This window comes from Euwallacea similis, chromosome 28 (genome assembly GCF_039881205.1).
Source record: "Euwallacea similis isolate ESF13 chromosome 28, ESF131.1, whole genome shotgun sequence".
In the NCBI taxonomy this organism is placed as follows: Eukaryota; Metazoa; Arthropoda; class Insecta; order Coleoptera; family Curculionidae; genus Euwallacea; species Euwallacea similis.
The window spans coordinates 1,134,116-1,154,654 of NC_089636.1; the positions used below are offsets into that span (position 1 = coordinate 1,134,116).

The following is a 20,539-nucleotide window of genomic DNA, read 5'->3' on the forward strand; positions in this document are numbered from 1 at the left end:
CTTGCCTCACAACTTATTCTCCTATATTCTCCTATTCCAGAACCCCAAATTCTTCGGATAGAAACCACCACAGCTCCAAAGCCGAGCCAGCCGGAGGTTGTGTTAAGTGATGGTAAGTTCGTTGCACGTACATTTTGTTTCTCATCCGAAAAGTAGAACATTTGCATACTGTGCAGTTTAGGAATACACCATAATTGTGCACGAAAATATCTTTATTTTGCATGTATAGTCGATTCGCCAGTAGATCAATTCCTAAGAGCTGAACGAAGAACATCTTTCAACAGTTACGCAAGTATTCGTAAGTAGTAATTTCGCCTTTATCTTGAAAGCTTTGCATGCCGCATAGTTTTGCATGATGTGTTTTCTGGCTTTACAACCCTGATGTTGCCCCGCTTGAAATCCCCTTAGAAAGGCAGACTCATAGGAGCACAGATACAATTCACTCCGTTTATAGCATTTTTGATTCAATTCCAGGTTATGAAACACTAAAATTCCGATTCCCAAATTCACACTGCTATCGCTCAAGCAGTCATGCTGGATTTCCCAAGGGCTCGTACGCAATACCCAATCCAGTCCATTTTCATATCGCCCGCATTGTCAGTCGCACTCCTACTAACAGACCCATTATTAAAACCATGGCTAAATGCGTTAACAATCCTTATGTTAAAAGACGGACAATGAATAATGCTGTATCACTTAACCTCAACCAAACCCATTCAGTCGCCCTTAACATTTCCTTGCAGAGCGTGCAAGATTTCATCAGCCCTTTTGCAAGAGCTTTAAATTTTGTTGAAGTACCAGTTTTAAAAAATCGAAGTAGTCAGACGTCTTATTTAAATAATGAAATACCTCAGGTTCAGAGTGATGTCAAGTACACTCCCTTATATGTCGATACCTTTTCTGAGACTCTGCACGTTAAATCGCAATCTTATTCGTTTGAAAGAAGCATTTTGAGCTCGTTACAGAACAATTTGATGGGAGAAATGGCCGTTTTTAACGAAACTGCGGAATTTAACGAAGGAGATCAAGTTGGAGTAGGAGAGAGTTTGGCGGAATTTGCCGATGACCTGGAGATGCCTCTGAATAGCTCTAACGACAGTTCATCTGAGGGTAATAGTGCCGTGAATAATGATGCCCAGTTAAATGCATTGGAGGAGTTGAAACAAGTCAGATCCACTGTAGAAAACGCTGGAAATGTTATTGATTCTTCACTTTTACCAGACCACAGCGTCCAAGGCGGAGAGATGAAATCTAACAGTAGTCCTGAAGAACAGAAATCATCAGAGATATCTTCAAGTATATTTGATGGTGTCTCCAATGGTAAGAACAGTCCAAATACAACTACTTTTGTTATAAAACGGGACAGAAATTCTGAAGAAAAATACTCTCGGAATAATAGTTGCATTGATGCAGTTAATGACACGTTAAGTGATATTGGAAAAGAGAGTTTAAGCAATAAATCAGAAAATAAAGAGGAAGAATTTATAGAAGAAACACAAGTGAATAAACAAGTATTAAATCACTCCCCCAGCAGGTCTCCTTCGTTTAAAACATATGTAGTTGATGCTGGAGAATTGAGTGTCAAAGAGATAGCTGTAGAGGAGAATATTGGACAGGATTCGCTTGGAACTGTTGATGTTAATGATAAGATGAGCGTTAACGATGAAATTATCAAGGATGAGATTATTAAGAAATCGAGTTTAGATGATTTCGAACTGGACGTAAAGTTGAACAATAGAACATGCGTGTTGAAAGCTCCAACTGGTCTGATCGCAGAGAAAGAAGTTGTCGATAATGATCAAAATGTTTATGAACATGAAATTTTGAATGAAAAAGTAGATTTACATCTAGTACGGCCTGAAATGATACCTATTAGTGTATCAGCTAGCAACTTTGCGAATGAGTCTCGCTTACCGCACAAAGAAAATCCCTCTTGTGAACCCCTGAAACTTCACCTCAAACGTAAATTCTCGGAATTTCCTGAAATTTCTATTGCAGAAACAAAACAAACAGATTTTACGTCAAATTTCAATCAACACGAACTTCAAAACAACCCTCAAGTGCAACTATCCTCAGAAATATCTTCAAGTGTACTCAGTAATGGCTCCAGCAATGAAAACAGTTTAAACGAAGATACTTTCGTTGTAGATCATGAAGCTGAGCGCTCTCAGAATGATGGAGAATCCACTCTAGAATTTTACTGTTTAACAGCCAATGACATGTTGGATGATATTGAAGAAGAGAGTAGTGAGAATGGACATGAAGAAATAGCAAGTTCATGCGAAGCTTCCTGTCAAAAATCCCTTAGTAGCCCACAGCAACAAATAGCTGTGAATAAAGTGAATAAAGATAATTTTCTTGAGGATCAAAGTGGCCATCCTGCCAAAGTATCGGCCGAAGCAGAGATATTTGATGCTACTCGTTTAGAACACACAATGGAATTCTATTATGAAAACGAAGAGGGTACACTAGAAATCACTAAAACCAATGACACTTTTACAACAGCAGAAGAAACCGACATAGTAAGGCACTACCCCAGTTTCGCATCTGAAGGCAACGATTCAGTCAACTTGATCCAATCTCAAATTGAGTTAATTCCTCGTCCAGATTTCGCTAACCTCAGGGGCGACTTCATGAAAGTTGTGGACGGTTTCGAGACTGCAGAAGCAGATGCCAAGGTAGCGAAGCGCATTTCGCAACAGGAGACTTCGAGAAGCATTGATGAGGGTTTCGAAGATCCTTCAACAACCACTGATGTTATTGGTTGCATGCCAAATGTTGATGAAAGGGTTGTTCGTCTCGCTACAGCTATTGCCGATTATTTGCTTGATCAAGGATTTGAGGTTAAGGAGCTGGTGGTTTTTCCTGAGATTGATTGCGATGAACTTATCGTTAAGGTACTGTCGAAATTGAAGAATCTTTATGGGGAGCTTTATCCTGATGGATTGAGCAGTGAAGAATTAAATCGTCTTCGCCTTTCTGTTGGGAATTACGTAATAACATTGCTCTCTATCGATGAAAAACGATCTGACGATAGCTCAGATAATTTGTTGAATGTCTCGGACAAGGTTTTCACCATCTCAGAGTACGTTTCGGAAATCCTAGACGCTTTTTTTGGGTCCCTGGACGAGGACTTCACAGCATTTTCGAAAGACGTCTCCAACAAAAGCATTGCTAAGTCGACTCCAGATAAGCAAAGATTTGCCGAAGACCTGGACATGTCGATAACGACCTTCCAAAAGGAGTCGAAGGGTTGTTCTGAGAGTTTGTGGATAACGATAAGTCCAAGTGTGTCTGGCAAGGCTAAATCTTTAAGTTGTACCACTGGCAACTTGGATCAAATCCCTCTGAGACCGCCTTCAGATTTGTGGGATGAAATAAGGCGATTGTCGCCTATTAAGGAAGAACCGCGAAGCAATTTATTTGAGATCAACATGGCTCCAGACTGGGACTCAAAATCTACAGATTCATCGTCATTTGAAGAATACGAAGTTTTGGGAGGTTTCAGTTCCAATTGTGCAGGGGTCTCGAATAAAGACTCCTCAGTTTTGCAAAAGCGAAGGTTTCCAGATGTAAATGTTATTGTTTCCAATGAAGTTAACTTCTATCGTACGAAGTCTACTTCTTCGAGTTTCTCTCAAACCAGAAGTATTGCGTTTACCGCTGAAGTTGCGATACAGAAGTTCCAAGATACTGAGGAAAATAAGGAAAATCTTGACGATTCGGGCGACTGGATGGGTTTCCAAGGTGCCAAATTTTAGCTTTTAAGTTCCATTAACTGTGTGTTTTAACTTTAGTATGACTCACTGTGTTTTTAGTTTTTGATAATAAAAGCGTGAATTCGTTGCTTTGGCGTTTTGGTTTATTTGTGTTTCACAAGGGCAGTAGTCGTGTTCAAAGTTGAGAGTTGGTGTTGGATGGTAACAGGTAACAACTTTATTGTTTTTTTTTTAGTTAAATATTTGTCGCAGTTATTCACTACTAATTCTTATTGGAAAATTATCATAATCATGTTTTGATTTAATAATTAATGAGTAACTGTTTTAGGTGAGAATACAGTGAATGGAGACCAGTCGGATGCCCATATGAGCACTTTGTCGCAGAGTAGTAAAGAGGTGAGTTGCCCACCACAGTAACTGGTGATCATTAAAAAAGAAAAAATCGAATTGGTGAACTGTAGCGCGTTAGGCACTATCAAACATATTGACATGCTTATTAAAGATATTTAAGACATACCTTCGATATTTTAACACTTGTTGGAGTTGACCAGAAAGTTCTTTAACCTTTTCACGGCGGCAAGTGTTTTATTGAGACGTGTCTCCTATGCGGCAATTTTCAGCTGGTGCTGATCAACACAGTTCCCGTAGCCATGCTAAGAAATGATACGGGCACTAATATGGTTCCCGCAGTGTATCAGTATAGCTTATCCAGAACCACATTTACTATAGTTATGTAATGAATCTTGAAACGGCAAACTATTTAAGAAGGAATTTATTTTATTGTGAAATAATGCACTTCAATCAGGTTTACAGAAATGACGTGGATAATTTAATGAGTAATAATAATAAATGCAAATTAGGGCAATGAAAATTTAAATAAAATCCGTAAAATTTAAATAAAAAAATAAAAAATATGTATGTCACTCCAGTGACTGAATATTTGTGTGTATTATAGTTAAGTACCTAGTCTTTATTTAGTTCTTTTCGCTCATGGACAGCATACGTTTTTAATTTGCTCTTACTGTGCCTCACGCATTTGTTTTAGCCTGATATGCAACAAAAGTCGACTCATGCACCAGTTGGCCACATACAAAATGCGCATTTTATTCAAATAAGACTTCATCAATGTATACATAATATTTCCTGTTACCCCCCATCATCAGAGAAGATTTTAAGTTCGGTGTTAGCTCCCATACAAACAATAAAGACTACATTGCAGCCTGTCTCACAGTCGCACAAAACGAATAATTTAATACCAACTCTATGTCTTTTAGAGGGTATAAATTGTTTACACGCCAATCTTCTCTTGAAAAGCATTAAGCTTTCATTGAGGCAAACATTTCTAAACGGATACTTGAATTGTTTATAAATAGACCTTAAATGATCTATAACCATTTGCAGTGTGAAAAGCCTTCTTCTCTTTCAATCTTATTGTTGTAGGCAAAATGCATGATTTGTAATAAAAGGAAATACCTGTCTTGTGGCATAAGTTGAGGGAAAATGGGTGTAGACAGAAAAGAGTCGCTGGACAATTAATCTGTTATTTTTTAACTTGAGTCATCAGTACTGACACAGTTAGAAAATAATACATCTCATCCACATTTGTATTTTTCCATTTTGTGACACGGGAGGTATTTGTAAAAATTGTTGAATTGAACAACAATTCATTCCATTTTGAATATATTGTAATAAAAAATAAAATAAAAATATGTAATAAATAAAATAAAATAGGAAAGGTAAAATTTTTGTGACATTTGATTCTGAAAATGCAGTGAGTTTCCACAACTCATAGCTTATTTTGACAAACTTCTAACTTGGCTCCACTTTAAATCTCGTCGTGTTTCAGGACCGCTCTATATCTGAAGGATCTCCGAAGAAAGACAAAAAGAAGAAGAAAGGCTTGAGAACTCCATCATTCCTGAAGAAGAAGAAAGAGAAGAAATCCCGCGATGTATAAGGTAAATAAGTCTATTCTATAACAAAATTCCATATTTAAAAGTTTGTACGGTTTTCAGGCACTGCCGACGACAATTAACGTTATAAGTAATTCTAAAACCGCCTCCTCCATCGAGACTGCCAGCGACATATTTCGTTCACATAGTACGTAGTGCAGCAGCTAAAAAGTCTTGCACTGCGATGTCGACAGCAGCGGACTGCTATGGTCTAATTTCATTAAAACAAACTTTATTATAATATATTACGACTATATTTTAGCTTTAATTGTACAGGGAAGATCAGAGTTATTTACTTTTTCAGTAGAACCTATTCATAACCGTTTTGTTCAGTTAGGGAAGCATAATAAACAATTTGAATTTTCCTGGAATTTACGCCTTAGAACTATCTAGGATAATGGCTAAGTCTAAGACGACTGTCACGAATGAACAAATTTTTACTCTTGTTGGTGCTTGCCATGGTAACTCAACCTTTAATACTCTTCATTGGTACATCTAAGAACGATTTGTTCATTTGCGGATATTGAATCCCGAATTTTTTGGTTAGCTGTGATTGACAGTGATAGTGATGAGTGTCATTATCACAGGGCATGTCAGTCCTAGCAATAGTAAATCTCTCTCCCTTTCTCTCTCTCTCTCTCTCTCACTGTAAAGTTTTGCGTGCAGCTCCTTGTAATCTTACATAGTTCTATGAGTTGGTTACAATATGATGGTCGCTGCCCTTTTTATTAGTGTTTGTTTTTTGGCTGAATAGGGGCTTTAAATTAATGCCTAAATTAAAGTCTAATGCCAGACTCCTGTAACATCCAATAACACGATTTAAGTTGTTTATTCTGTGCAATATGTTATACTACTGCTAAGTTGACAACGTGTCTCTATTTTTGGATGACATTTTTCTTCAATTAAGCTCGCTCGTGAGCGGCGCGTGCGTGGTAGCTGTGCTGTAATTTAAAGAAAGTTGAGACTTCTCGCTTAATTCGTGTTACCAAAAATAGAAACTTTAATTGTAACAATCGAAGACGAAATGCATTTATTTTTCCTTTTAATAATGCTAATTAGGTAGGGTATAACGTTTTTTATTATTATGTATTGTATAAAATTTTATTGCTTTCTGCGGACAGGATATTATAATTTCGCTGTTTTACGTTAAGCCTGATTGTGCGATGAAATTAAATTGTATTCTATTATTGTGCGGACGTAGGTTGGTATGACCGAAGACGTTGAAGTAATTAAAATGGCCATATTTGTAAGGGATTCGCAGTATCGTCGAATACGTTCGTCATTTGCATTGGGTGCGGGATTTAACACTTTTATAATTTTGTTTATATTTTACGTAGGTATTCTTCCATCTATAACAATTGATGTTTTGCACAAAACTATTCGTTTTATATATACAATATTTTTGTTTTTCTTAAAACATAAGAAATAAATAGCTTTTTTCTTGGTATTTAATATTTTATTTTCTCTTCTTTTATGTCCTTTTTCCTCAAACTACCAAAAACATTTTTACTATCAAACTTTCCTATGACAGGGGTTTTTCTCCCCTATCTGTGAAAAATACTCACTTAGATCACTTCTACATTACGAGGGTCAACGAGGAGCTATGCTACAATGCACCAACATGAGCATATGAAATATTACTAACCACTCTTCAAGAGGTTTTACGTAAAAACGTCGTTTCACATAAAAAAATTCGCCCTGTATTTCTTTTCACCTTCTCTTATACCTCAAACGCAAAACTACATTGATTTATCGTTATTACCGATGCTGTGTGAGTTTCTCCGAAAACGTGATTTCTCATCACTCCAATACTTACAGTTTGTTGTAGTCATCCGCGAATCCATTTAAGAAAAATCTAAGGTCGCCATTCTTATAACCATAGCGTCCTAAAACAGTGAATCGTCACGATAATTGTTTCTGGAGTGTTCGCCTAAGTGCAAGTTCATTTTATCCTGGAATCGATAAGGACGTCCCACAATAAGTGTGCCGTGCCTAACGTGACGATAGCCCATCTCTGCCCATGGTCTGAACCGAAGAGCCCTTGGTGAAATGATAGTCCGCACATGGATTTGGCCGAACCACACGAGGGTGGCATCTTCCTCGTCATTGCTGATAACTACAGTGGACGGATAAATCGGGCAGCAGTTATAGCTAGTTGTCGAATATTTACCTACAGCAGTTTTTCCCATGATCCAGCAAAAAGGAACGCTTTAACCCAGCAAACAGTTTTTCACCAATTTGGAGCTTCAGCCGAAACAGGAAGGGTGGTTATCACCTTGAAACTACACCTCCACAAGAACATTTTAAATTCGATGCAGTGTCAGCATTCTGCGGGGGGTTCGAGCCGCCTCCATGAAGCATGTTTTTAGTTATTTCCCCGCATGGGTTTAATAAGCTACTTCTAAGAAACAGATGGGCACCTGCCCAGCTAATCTCGTCGCACCAAAGTCATCTCATTTGCACTTCTATTACTTACTTTTGCGCTCGTTGGCAGGCGCCGACCTTAATCAATGTAGAGGTCACATCATTTTTATGTGTTATGCAGACATAAAAAATAATGTCTCTATAGTCCTATTAGCTCGTGCGTTGCATTAATGATTAATCGATACCCCGATAATCACTCAAATCGCAACTTGATTATAAAAACAATCAGTAGTTCCAGCGACATTTCAACGGGCTATTATGCACGAAAGCAGCCGGCACTTCCTCACGCTGGTTTATTCATGGAGTGGCTTATTTTTTATTCCGTTGGTAACTGTTTATATCCCATTATTCAGAGAAGTAATATCCGAAGTCATTATGCTGATCATTTATAACAATTGTTTTCCATGTGGCCCGTATCCATTATTGACGACCACCTGTATTTTTTCTATGCGCCAGAGGTTAATGCTTATGATCTCTTGGCGCCTTCAATCACACAACGTGTAATTAGGTGGCCCTAATAAATTATCATGTTTCGAAAAATGTGCATGTATGTAGAAAAACTGCCGTTCGTATGAAAGTTTAATGTTGGACAATCTAAAGGGTATTAGGTCGGCAAAAGTGTGGGTCAACATCCATCGGCCGGCGGGGGGTGAGGGGGGGGGGGGGGGGGGGGGAGAAGAGGAGGGGTCAGTTTTTGTGCCATTTCGGGGCTACAAAACCGGGAGTTTAATAATACCTCGTTAATAAAACCATTTAGCGTAAAATGACAAATGAGGGGAATTAATTGTAATTAAGACAGGTGATATGCAAAATATCAGGAAAGTCATTAGTGGGAGCCCTTAGGCGGTCCGCTTTAATCGGCGTGAAGAAATTGGTTCGACTTCGACCTCAACACGAGATAAAACGATAATTGTTTGCCACATTATAACGATTCGATTACCTTTTACAGTAATTAAATCAAATAAATACCTACAATGGAAATGATCAATATATAACTATTAATATTAAGGGATTTCTCGCTATCTTTCGCGGCTCAGAATGCTCCCTGTAATTAGATAAGGAAGGGTCTCCTTTGAGTGCGAACCAAATGGATGAAAGGTATATTTTTGATTCGCCCTTTGCGTGGATAACCACTAAGCTCGCTTAAAAAGGAGTCACAAAAGGACCCTTGACCCTTTGAGACGATAAAACTTTAAGCAACGACACTATTCATTATTACACGGTATGACCGAAGGGGTTAAATGAATACTACTGACGACGAATATGAATATTTTAAGTGTTTTTCTGGATTTATAAGGGATTCAATCAAAAGGAAACTCATGTAGGGTCGCCAAGTTCCTTATTAATTCCTTATTTATTATATATATTAAACATACATAGTGCCCGTTTCTGGAGCTCAACCGCGAGGATTTTGGTACCCATAAAAGATGCGAGATCGATCAAATGGGACGAAACTACGCAAATTGGAGTTTAAGAATGTGTGCCGTTTCCAAATTTGAAAAATTACCGTGACTTTCAGAGGTATTCGAAAAAAAATTGAAATTTTGCAAAAGCAGTTTTATTTTTTCCTTGACTTGTTTTGCGATATAATTCAATATGATCAAGTTGTCAGTGCAACTTTTTCTTTTCGACAATTTGGTGATCTCATGTTTGATATTCGACACCTACCATCCACTTTGTTTTTTTCTTATGGGCACCATCTATAGCGGTATTCGGGAAAACAAAAACCTTCGGTTCCAAAGAGACGGTGTTCCTCTACATGACGCAAAAAGAATGGCCGATTATTTGCCTGAAATATATTCCGGTAGAGTCGTTTGGCCGGCACGTTCACCAGATCTGTCCCTATTAGATTTTCTTTTTTAGAAGGAAACCTTGATAGGTACCCGGTCTGACGATCTAGTGCCTAGGTTATGTGGATTTTGTTCTTTTTCAGAACGCCTACTTACAAAAACATTCTCTCTTCGCCGTGCTTCCGACCGAAACTGCTGTTTAGTATTAATTCAAGCGGTGGTGGGTGTATCTACTGTTCTTAGTTTTTGGCTTTTCTAATTCTTTTATTATTTTTTGCTTCTCTGATGACTTCCCTTATGTAATTGCGGACCATCTCCTATGTATCCTCATTTTTAACATTTTATTCACTATCTTTTCAACATTTATTATTTTATTTATTTTTTCCTCCAGTTTGTCGTCTTGGACACTGGAACCTAGTATGCTTCGTTGTATCTACCGTCGTCCCACCGTACCAATACTCTGGCAACCGTTCTTGATCTATTCTGTATAGAGATTGTCCAAGTAATTAATCTGGCCGTGTCTCTGATTGTCCCATACTTTAACTCGCGGGACTCCAGGTTTTCTACCATTCATCCACAGCTTGCTTTCTTGCGTCCTTTTTTTCATCGTTTGTCCTTCTATGAATTTCGGCCCTATCTGCTATCAGAATGTTATCGCTTAATCCTGGTAATAACCTGCGCCGCTTTCATCGAAACGATTCAATATGCTGAACATACTTTTAATACCGCTTTTCTTTGCATTTTTCTTAATTTATTCTTATATTTGTCGACCTCGACAACTTCTTTCCGCACAGGCGAGGCGTGTGGTATAATAAAATAGACACTTTGTATGCACAATGTAAATGAAACAGAGAGACACATTTTTAAGACTGATGTTACATTCGAAAGTATAAAGAAAAGTTGGTTTAAACACGGGTCCGCAAAGCCTCTTAAGGGAGCTACGGCCTTTCGAAGGTGGCCTCCAAGAGGTGCAGAATGGCGTGCGGAACCAGAGGGGGCTATATATATTTATCACATGCCTGGATCCTTTAAGCCTTATGACGATTTGGCATCAGAATATGATTTCTTGTCTGAAATTACATAGAAAAGATTAGGATAAATTGTAGGGCGAAACGTTTAAGAGATATGCCGCTGAAAGGAAATTTTGCAAGGTGAGAAACAGAAATTGGAGAGCGAATTTGTCTATGGAGAAAAAGAATGTTTTTTTGATGGAAGGTGCAAAACGATAGCAAAACTTAAAAAAATCAAGTGCAAAATCAATTAAAAAAATTAATCAATAAAGAAAATTGCAGAACTATTTAAATTAAAAGTCTTAAAAGAGGTGTTCAAAATGGTCACCTTTCGGAGGGTCGCAACTCCCTTAGGAGGCGTTTGCGGACACGTTTGCACCTGCTTTTCTTCACACTTTCGAATGTAAAATCAGCCCTTAAAACGTGCCCTCCCGTTCCACGTACACTTTGTATACTACACCTCCTCATTTTACGCATCGCTCCCAAACTTTATTGCGCAAATAATTTGAAATTTAAAAAGCAATTTCATGTAAAAAACATGTTTTGCCCAGCACGTAACAACCTGCTCTTATTTACGCCTAACTTTATTTGACAAGCGTGGAACCCGAGTGAGTGAGTACCTCACAAACAAAACGTCTTAAATCAACGTGTTTACTTCGTACCAGCATAGAACTAGGCCACATTAATCATCGGACAATAACAAGAAAAAACAATTATTAAAATCACAATCTGACGGTCGACCTGCACGGATTGCAAGATAAAAACCAAAAAACTCATTAAAATTGAAAAATCCTCCTGATGTAATAGTCTGGGTGGATTGCTCGAAAAACGCATTCTTCACACGTATCTTTAACATAGTTTATTAATACGTCTCCAATTAATTTACATTCGAAATTGCACCATCATGGGTCGCCGAAAGGAGTGGCACGTCAGAGACCGTGATGGAACGACCATTTCAGGTATTTCGTAAGACCTGAAGATGCGGTTGAATTTCTTCGAGAGTGCGGAGTGTCATGTCTTCAAAGTGTCCCTGTTCAGGTAAGGATAGATTGGCGATTTCGTGGGAAATCAATTTGCCGGGAGTGAGTTGATTCGATGGAGAAAAGGGGAAATGTGTAAGAGCACGTGGAATAAGTTGGATTTTAAAGCGCCGCTTTCTAGGGGAATTTACCCAAACTAAGCTCCTTTCAAAGTCAAGGGGGAAAATTGCTCCACAGAAGGTCAAATTTTGCTTCCGCATTGTGGCCCACGGTCGACGATGTCGAAGAAGCTTTCAGGGTGCTGATTTTTAACCCAGGGTATTGCGCGGTTTCTAATCTCTATGCAAAGAAACAAATCAGTGGAACTTATTCAGATCTGAGTGCCCCACAAGGTCAATAAAAAAATACATCAAATTAGTCCTCGGAAGGTCAAATTTTAATTTCGCATTATTTTCCACATTTAATAACATTCTAGGGGTATTCAAAGCGTTGCTTTCCAATCCAGAATGTCGGATTTAGGAATGTGAGTGACTGAATAAGTAAGGAAGGCGGGAGGACAGCCTTATGTCGCGGACACCAACTGTCCAGCCATAAAGGAACATGCGTTTTATCATTAGAGCTTAATCCCTGGCGATGTATCAGAGTCGAGATGAAGCGCTAGATGTGTTAGAGTTAGATGTGTTAGTGATGTGTTAGAGCTCTCTCTTTTATTCCTTTCCTCTAGCACTGTGAGGAGGGACTAGACGGGGCCTCTTCGAGTTTGCTCGGGTGGGCTGCAAACTCTGGATGGCTGGAAAGAGGATTATCACGTTTACTCTTAAAGGGAAGTTAATGGAGGTGGGGAGGTACTGATTGGCAAGAATGCTGTGCGAGTTCTTCGCGTTAGAAATTAGCCACCGCGTAGGTTCCCAAAGGCAGTGGGCTCCATGTATAGTCTCACTATTTGGGCATCTGCGGCAATTGATAGTACTTTTACCAGGAGGACATTCTCCACCGCGAAGGCGCTTATGGTGACTTAGATGGAAGCGAATCTCTACCAAACCTCCTTCGAAGGAGTCAAATTGTTCTAAGTTGAGAGACGCCTGACTGGCCGCTTATCATACTGAGGGGAATTTTTATGAAGGTGTCCTCCCCACGTGCCAGCCATAGCAACAAGCACCCCGCTTCCTGATCATTTGAGGAATAATTACAGGTGGAAAGGGAGGTGACGAGCCTTCCCGACACGTGCTCCGAAAGACTTCTGTCCCGATCCAGGAAAACTTGTTCCCGACTGCAGCATGGAAAGGTCAATTGTGGGTGGCTTTTTGAGGGTCCTTCTGCTCCTCAAGTTCCCTTGAAGACGATTAATTCACGTAAATTTGACCTTTCAGTGCCTCGATGGTATAATTCATTTTTAATTTTTGTTTTGAAGAAATACTACCCTTACTGAGAGATCTCAATTTTTAGGGCTAGTTCAACCAAATTAGACCTTTTTGGGGCCTGCTTGACTCCCACAATTTGACCTTCTACAACACCCACGTTGTGTCGTGAAATTTCGAGTTCAAAAGGAAATTGGGGTGAAAAGAGGAAATTTACGTACGGAGATTTAGTTTTTGAAGACTCAAAATTCAGCCTCTTTTAGCTTTTTAAAAACACAAAAGCTTACGTTAGGAGTATTGAAGTGGACAATTTTGACCTTTTCGGGGTTATTTCCGCCCATATTTTGACCTTCATGCGAGAGTGTAAGAACGAATCAGCGCATGCTTGGCTTCTGGGCGCCCTTAGAATTTTGAACTTTCACGATCGAAATTTCGGAAATAAATTGTTTTGAGGGCAGTTTTGCCGAGCTGTTTTCGCTGCATTCGCATGCTTCATGACGGAACGGTCACATGCGAAACGTTCGGATCCGTAAAATACGTACAGCCCCTTCGATTACGTGCTGGGCGATGATCAATCACGCGTACCGCAAATTCCTACCGTGTGTAAAAAACAAGGCGGTCGGCGGCAATTTCACTAGAAATGATAAACTGTATGAAACAAACAGCAATAAAGTTATTAAATTCCTCCACATGGCCCTCCCACTTTTGCGTTGAATAACGTTTGTTTACATCAGGTAGAAGAAGCACGTAAACGTATAAAACAACCGGCAAATCCGCTCTTCAGTGCATTCACATATCACTACGAAAGTAGAAACTTGAAGTGTAATAATAGTGAACTATTTCCATACGTAATCTTTGGCCCCCGGCCAATAATAGATGAGCGGTTTGTTTAGTTATCTCACGCTTAAACAAAGTTTCACTTAAGTATGATGAATAATTTCATGGAAGAGTGCAGGAATTCGAGCATCTGCGACCTGCCGATCAGCGTGGCCGGACAGAAAATTACGGGAGAAGTGAGGGAAGACCTAGTGCAATTCATTAGGGGTCTAGGGAGGCTCTTCTACATTGTCGCTCCCGAGGACACCAGTTTCCCCGACGCCGAGGACGTGCCCAAATTCTTCTACAACGTAAGACCAATAAATTCCGAATAAAGTCGACGAAAAATCTGCCAGTGAATTGCTGCCTTCACCAAACAAACTTTCGATAAAAGCTTTATCTCGCGATTAGGAGTAAATAATTATTTTTGATTCGGGTATGACCCGTATTTATGCAAATATGCGGATAAGTCTCGGATACGTCGCCATGCAGTGCGTAAAGTTTGATTCAGTCTCGCTGGCATTTAAAAGGTCGCAACATGGAATTTTATCAGAATTTAGTAACCACAAGTGTTTTTTATTCCCATCAGGCCTGGCCGTACTTCCTCCTCTTTATGGTCATCGAGAACCTCGTTCTTTGGGTCGAATACAGGAGGACCGCACGGCTGAACGACAGCATTACAAGCCTGTCTCATGGGGTATTCCAAGAGTGCGGAAGGTGAGCTGTATTTTTGAGCTTTTAAGTTTGCCCCATAAACAATTTAATAAGCTGTTGTGCAGGGTGGTTGCAAGGGTTGGTTCGAAATTTAAGGGGGCGAAAGTAGGGCCAAAATTAGTAAAAAGGTTCTGGTAAGTATCGGTGAAGCATGAAAATGGTGGGGGTGTAAACCATTTCTCTTAAGCAACTGCCGTACATAAGTATCATTTGTCCTAAGCGACTGGATGGTCTTCGTACACTCGCAATGGGGTTGCAGCGCACAAACTCTTAAAATTTCTTCGTCTAAATCATGCCCACCTCTCCCTGGATAACCACATTCACCATATCTTGGAGTTAGGGCTGCTGATTGCATCGTTCTTGCTCGAATTTCCCTAAGCAATCTTGCAGAAGGTTGTCCTCTATCCGCGATACTCCCTTTGCGCCGCCAGACTATTTCCATTAGAGGATCCATGAATAAAATGCATATCGGCACGTTCGTGGCTAATAAAAGCTTGATGGTTTATGGTTGTGAAAAAATCAAATTAAATGGAAAATTGAGCGCAAAGATCACAATTAAGAGACGTAAGAATTTAAGTGATAACGCGCGAAAGTGACAATCACTACGGTGAAACTATCACCATCAAAGGTGTCTACTATGTGAAAACGTTACTGTTCTGATTATTTAAAAAAATAATATTTCTGAGTAAATTACGTGAACTAAAAAAAAACGTTGGGAAATTTTTTCTTTAAAAAAATCTAATTCGTTAAAAAATATTATTAGGTGTACAACTTTGCTTCCGCCGTTTTTTTTCCGAATTTCGCGATTTTATTGTAAAAAACTAATTATACCTTTAGGATCCAAAGTATTGTCCATCGCTGACCACTACTTTCTCCCATCTTTCGGGCAGCATACGAATCCCGTGTTGAAAAAATTGGACATCTTTTGAAGCGATCCACGATTCTATCCAATTTCTTACTTCTTCATAAGACCGGAAGTGTTGGTCAGCTAGCCCATGTGCCATGGATCGAAACAAGTGATAATCAGAAGGAGCTAGGTCAGGAGAATATGGCGGGTGGGGTAGGACTTCCCATTTCAATGTTTCCAAGTATTTCTTGACCACTTGCGCAACATGGGGTCGAGCATTATCGTGCTGCAAAATCACTTTATCATGTCTCTCGTTGTATTGCAGCCGTTTCTTTTTCAATGCTCGGCTCAAACGCATTAATTGGGTTCGATAAAGAGCACCTGTGATTGTTTCAGTTGGTTGTAACAGCTCATAATATATTACGCCGAGTTGATCCCACCAAATACAGAGCATGATTTTGGAACCATGAATAGACGGTTTGGCCGTCGACGTGGAAGCATGGCCGGGATATCCCCAAGTCTTTTTGCGTTTGGGATTATCGTAATGAACCCATTTCTCGTCCCCAGTCACAATACGATGCAGAAATCCCTTCCGTCTTTGCCTTGCAAGCAACTGTTCACAAGCGAACAGACGCCTGTCAATATCTCTTGGTTTCAACTCGTACGGCACCCAATATCCTTGCTTCTGAATCATTCCCATGTCTTTGAGGCGTTTTGAGATTGTTTGTTGAGTCACTCCCAATGATTGTGCCAATTCTTGTTGACTTTGACACGAGTCTTCGTCAAGTAATGCTTCCAAGTTCGCATCTTGGAAAACCTTCTTTCTTCCACCGCTATGTTGGTCTTCGACGTGAAAATCACCGTTCTTGAAGCGCTGAAACCACTCACGACATGTCCTTTCACTAATAGTGGCTTCCCCATAAGTATCTGAGAGCATTCGATGAGCCTCAGCAGCAGATTTCTTCATATTGAAGCAGAAAAGTAAAACCTCCCGCAAATGACGAGAATTTGGCTCGTACACTGACATTTTCAATCGCGAATAACTTTATGATGAAGACACAAATAGACTAATATTTTTATGAGGTTATGTTAACAGGTGCCCAAGGCTCCTGCATGCCCACATGGGGTTATTTATTTCGATCATTACTTACCGCTACATACATCTATTCAAAAACGGCGGAAGCAAAGTTGTACACCTAATATTTACTTGGTAATTCAAAGGAATTAAAAAACTTCGATAAATTTCCGTTAAGGGTAGTTAGAAAACTACCCTTATTTATAATCAACTTCGATGAAACTTACTTAATTACTACTACTTAGTTAAAGGTCCTTCTGGTGTACCTACAATTTTCATTCCATTATCTTAATCATAAGGAAAGTTATTTTAAAAAATATCCAAATGATAGGACTCCTTTGGAGGGCCACATCTCAGTAGCGGGGATTCATAGGAACTTTCTTTAGTATTTTTGGCTCTACTTCCACCTCCTTAAATTTTTCCCCGACTCTTTCAAACCCTTTTTAAAATTCGACCCGAACTGACCTATAAACTCGCTCTAAAGGTTGCTCTTCAGAGGCTCAGAAAGCTACCTCTACTTCTACATATACAAAAACTTCAGAATTTGCGACTTACCCTGGGACTGGCCCATCACATGGTACCTAGCAGCCATCGGGGTGGATTTCTGCTATTACTGGGTGCACAGAGCATGCCATGGTAATTTTTCTGCCGCTTTCCAGCAGCAAGTTCACTAACTAATCAATATCCTTGATCCAGAAGTGCACATCTTATGGGCTCAGCACCAAGTTCATCACAGCTCAGAAGACTACAACTTAGCAGTAGGTCTCAGGCAATCAGTGCTGCAGGGATGGTGCGGATTTGTAAGAATCTTCGTGATTATTTGAAATTCGCCTTGACTAAACCTTTTGCTTAGATATTCTACCTGCCGTTGGCCTTGGTGGTGCCTCCTTCGCAATTCATGACTCACCAATACTTCAATCTGCTCTACCAATTCTGGATTCATACCGAAACGGTGAAAACTCTGGGACCTTTGGAGTGGATCTTTAATACCCCTAACCACCACAGAGTGCACCATGGTAAGACTGTGCCTCTAGAATCGCTTATGGGTAGGTTAAGTTGGGTTATTCCAGGAAGTAACATCTACTGCCTGGACACCAACTACGGGGGTGTGTTAATAATTTGGGATCGCATTTTTGGAACTTTCGCCCGAGAGAGAGAAGATGAGGAGATTATTTATGGTTTAGTGTACAATCAGCCCTCCTTTAATCCCCTGCATTTGCAGGTGAGTTTGGCCTGTTAGCCCAAATAGAGCTTCATTTGACTCATAAGAGAAATTTCAGACTTTTTATACCAAATACGTAATTGACCGGTTTAGTGCCATGGAGGGCTGCAAAAACAAGCTGGCAGCCATATTTTATGGCCCCAGTTGGCAGCCTGGGAAGCCGCGTTTGGGGCTGGAGGAAGACAAAGTTAAAGTGACCAAACGGGATAAATTTGACGTCAAAATCCCGTTATGGTGCAACATCTACCTCCTCATCCATTTCACTGTGATGGTATATGGTTTTCATCAGTTGGCCCTCCGTTACTTGGTAATATGCCTATAAAGCCACTTAGTAAGTAAAAAAGTACTCAAAAGGGGCTTTTCCAGAACTTAAGCCCGGTCACAGTGCTAATCTTCGTGGTCTACATCATCGCCTCTCTGACCAACATCGGGCTGCTCTTCGAGAACCACAAGTACGCCCCTATCTATGAGGTTCTTCGGTGCATGATCTTAGTAACAGCGGTGCAGAGGTTGAAATTCCCCGACATCGAGTGCAGCACCCTGTTGGCTGCGGAGACCTTCTTTTTGGTCTCTGGAATTTTCTGGTTTTTGAAAAGTATCCGGATTCTGGATATTACTTGCACCTTGAAGCACAAGCCTACGTAGGAGAAATCAGTTCCTAGATACCAGGAAAATTCTGGTCAAGTGATATATTCCATGTGATTGATGTAAATAGTCGAAGTTAAGGTAGATTTAAGTGTTTCTGTTTACTAAGTAAATGGACGTAGTAAATTTAGTTTGTCTAATTTGGTTTGTTTTCCTTTAAAAATAGCCGCCGCAGAATAATAATCTATTGGGTCGTTTTGGGGATTACGAGGGTAAACAGCGTCACGTGCGATGATCCCACGATTGAATCAACCCCTAAGCAAAGGGTCTGATTGCTGTTTAAGTAATTTGGAACGTAAAAAATGGTCCGTTTCGGATTTTATGAAATCGCACCTTTTTTAGAAAGTTCAATTTGATTGAGATGGACGCAACGTCATTACGACGTAGTTTCGACGGAAATTTTTGCCAAAAAATCACGACAAGTTGACCTCACTTCTAGCACTTGACATTTCAGATAATCTCTAAAAAAATCGACTATTTTCCCATCAGACACTTCTTAAATTACACATCTTACAGCCACTATTTATCAAAATTTACCTTCAGTTTCAAGGCCCTAACATCCACCCTGCATAACATCATAAATGCGTTAGATCTCACACGACATCAAATTTGCGTCCAAGCTGATGAGTGACTTTAACGTTATTATAAGGTCGTATCAACGTCGCTTCAAGAGCTTTTAATGACATATTGGTTTTCTAGTGGAAATTTTCAAGTTGAAAATTGGGTCGAAAATGCGTTTCAAATTACACTGAAATTGGCCTTCAGGCGGTTAAATAGTGTGCTCTAAATAGTTCCCTTTCAATTATTACGTAGTATTCCTTACTCGTGAAAACCCAAATGAGTTTTTGCAGATTATCCTAAGTTACTCAGTGAGTATTTCTAACATTCCGCCTCAAGTTACTTAAAAATAATTAGAGATTATCAACTTATATAAAATAGTATGGTAAGTGGTATATGATAGTATGGTAACCATGTAGTATTTGCCAAAAAATGGCAACGCAGTAACGCTCCTTTGTTTTAAAATCATCAAGGCGATAAACTGCGTGACGTAGGTTGTCAAACGGTGACCAGTGTTACCGAAATAAGTTTTTCTTTAGCTTCAATCAGAATTGTTATTGCCAATCATTTACTGTAATAATGACCTCATGTTTAGCGTGAATTGAAAATGTCTGATTAATAGATTAATTATTATCGATTCCTGACGTTTGACGAAATTCATATATTTTTATGTACGTCCTATATATCTTTCTCACTGATTTGCATGTCGGAATTGGCAACATGGCCACGTTCTTTTGTTTCGAAACCGCAGTGACATAAGCTGTTAAGACTCCCACTGTTGCCAAACTGTTGGTGGGATTCACTGACAAAACAGTAGATTTTGCGATGCACTTAAGGAAAAATTGTCTTATTGTTCAAAATTCAGGGTCAATCGGATATCTGAATCCTTTTAAGATGGGTACATACTGAAAATTATTTCCTTAACTTTATTATGTCAATGTCAAAGCTCGTTGCAAATCAAATGTCTAGAAAAATGGCCTTCCGATTCAACCCACCCAATAGCGACGTTGGAAATTCGTATTAACTGACGTCCTGAATGGACGTCAAAGAACGTTACGTACGTACGTCACGTAACGTGATTTAGACGTCATCTTAATGCTTTATAGCTTTTTATAGTTAAAATTGATTTTCTAACTTTTCTGTAAGAACATCCTGGAATGTTTTCCGCCCAATTATCCACCCGCTTCACTTCTTTTGCTGTGTTGCCTCGTCATTATATGCAACACACGCAATCACTAAATTATGTCGCTATACGCTTTATAGTTATGGCACCAAACTCGTTATAATTACAAGGGAAAGTATTGAGGAAAAAGTTTTCTTTGAAGACGAATTTCTTGTTTTATTAATGCTCCTTATGGATTTTTCTCTCGCTCTTTTTCTCGCTTACTGCATTACTTGATTGAAGCAATAATAAAGAAAACAACCTTTA

The 20,539-nt window shown here is 39.4% G+C and overlaps 3 protein-coding genes across 4 annotated transcripts in view; 2 read left to right on the forward strand and 1 right to left on the reverse strand.

Annotated features, from left to right (window-relative positions):
* Positions 1-7,118, forward strand: part of hts (adducin 1-like protein hts) — a 28,750-nt gene extending 21,632 nt beyond the window's left edge. The window contains exons 13-17 of one of the 2 annotated variants that reach the window (XM_066403187.1): positions 41-112; positions 230-298; positions 4,048-4,115; positions 5,566-5,677; positions 5,735-7,118. In XM_066403187.1, the coding sequence (XP_066259284.1) occupies positions 41-112; positions 230-298; positions 4,048-4,115; positions 5,566-5,676 (320 nt within the window). In that variant the 3' untranslated portion in view covers position 5,677; positions 5,735-7,118. The remainder of the gene's footprint in view (positions 1-40; positions 113-229; positions 299-4,047; positions 4,116-5,565; positions 5,678-5,734) is intronic. The other variant, XM_066403188.1, reaches the window with a different exon arrangement.
* Positions 1-18,270, reverse strand: part of MED28 (mediator complex subunit 28) — a 71,258-nt gene extending 52,988 nt beyond the window's left edge. Inside the window, exon 1 of the mRNA XM_066403220.1 lies at positions 18,255-18,270. The gene's annotated coding sequence lies outside the window, so the exon portion shown is untranslated. The remainder of the gene's footprint in view (positions 1-18,254) is intronic.
* LOC136417494 (alkylglycerol monooxygenase-like) lies at positions 13,869-18,678 on the forward strand. Its single transcript, XM_066403205.1, has 8 exons — positions 13,869-14,360; positions 14,639-14,766; positions 17,170-17,321; positions 17,382-17,485; positions 17,539-17,701; positions 17,756-17,907; positions 17,966-18,214; positions 18,274-18,678. Exons 1-8 carry the CDS (start codon positions 14,160-14,162, stop codon positions 18,550-18,552), a joined length of 1,428 nt encoding a protein of 475 aa, XP_066259302.1. The 5' UTR covers positions 13,869-14,159; the 3' UTR covers positions 18,553-18,678.
* The last annotated feature ends 1,861 nt before the right edge of the window (positions 18,679-20,539 follow it).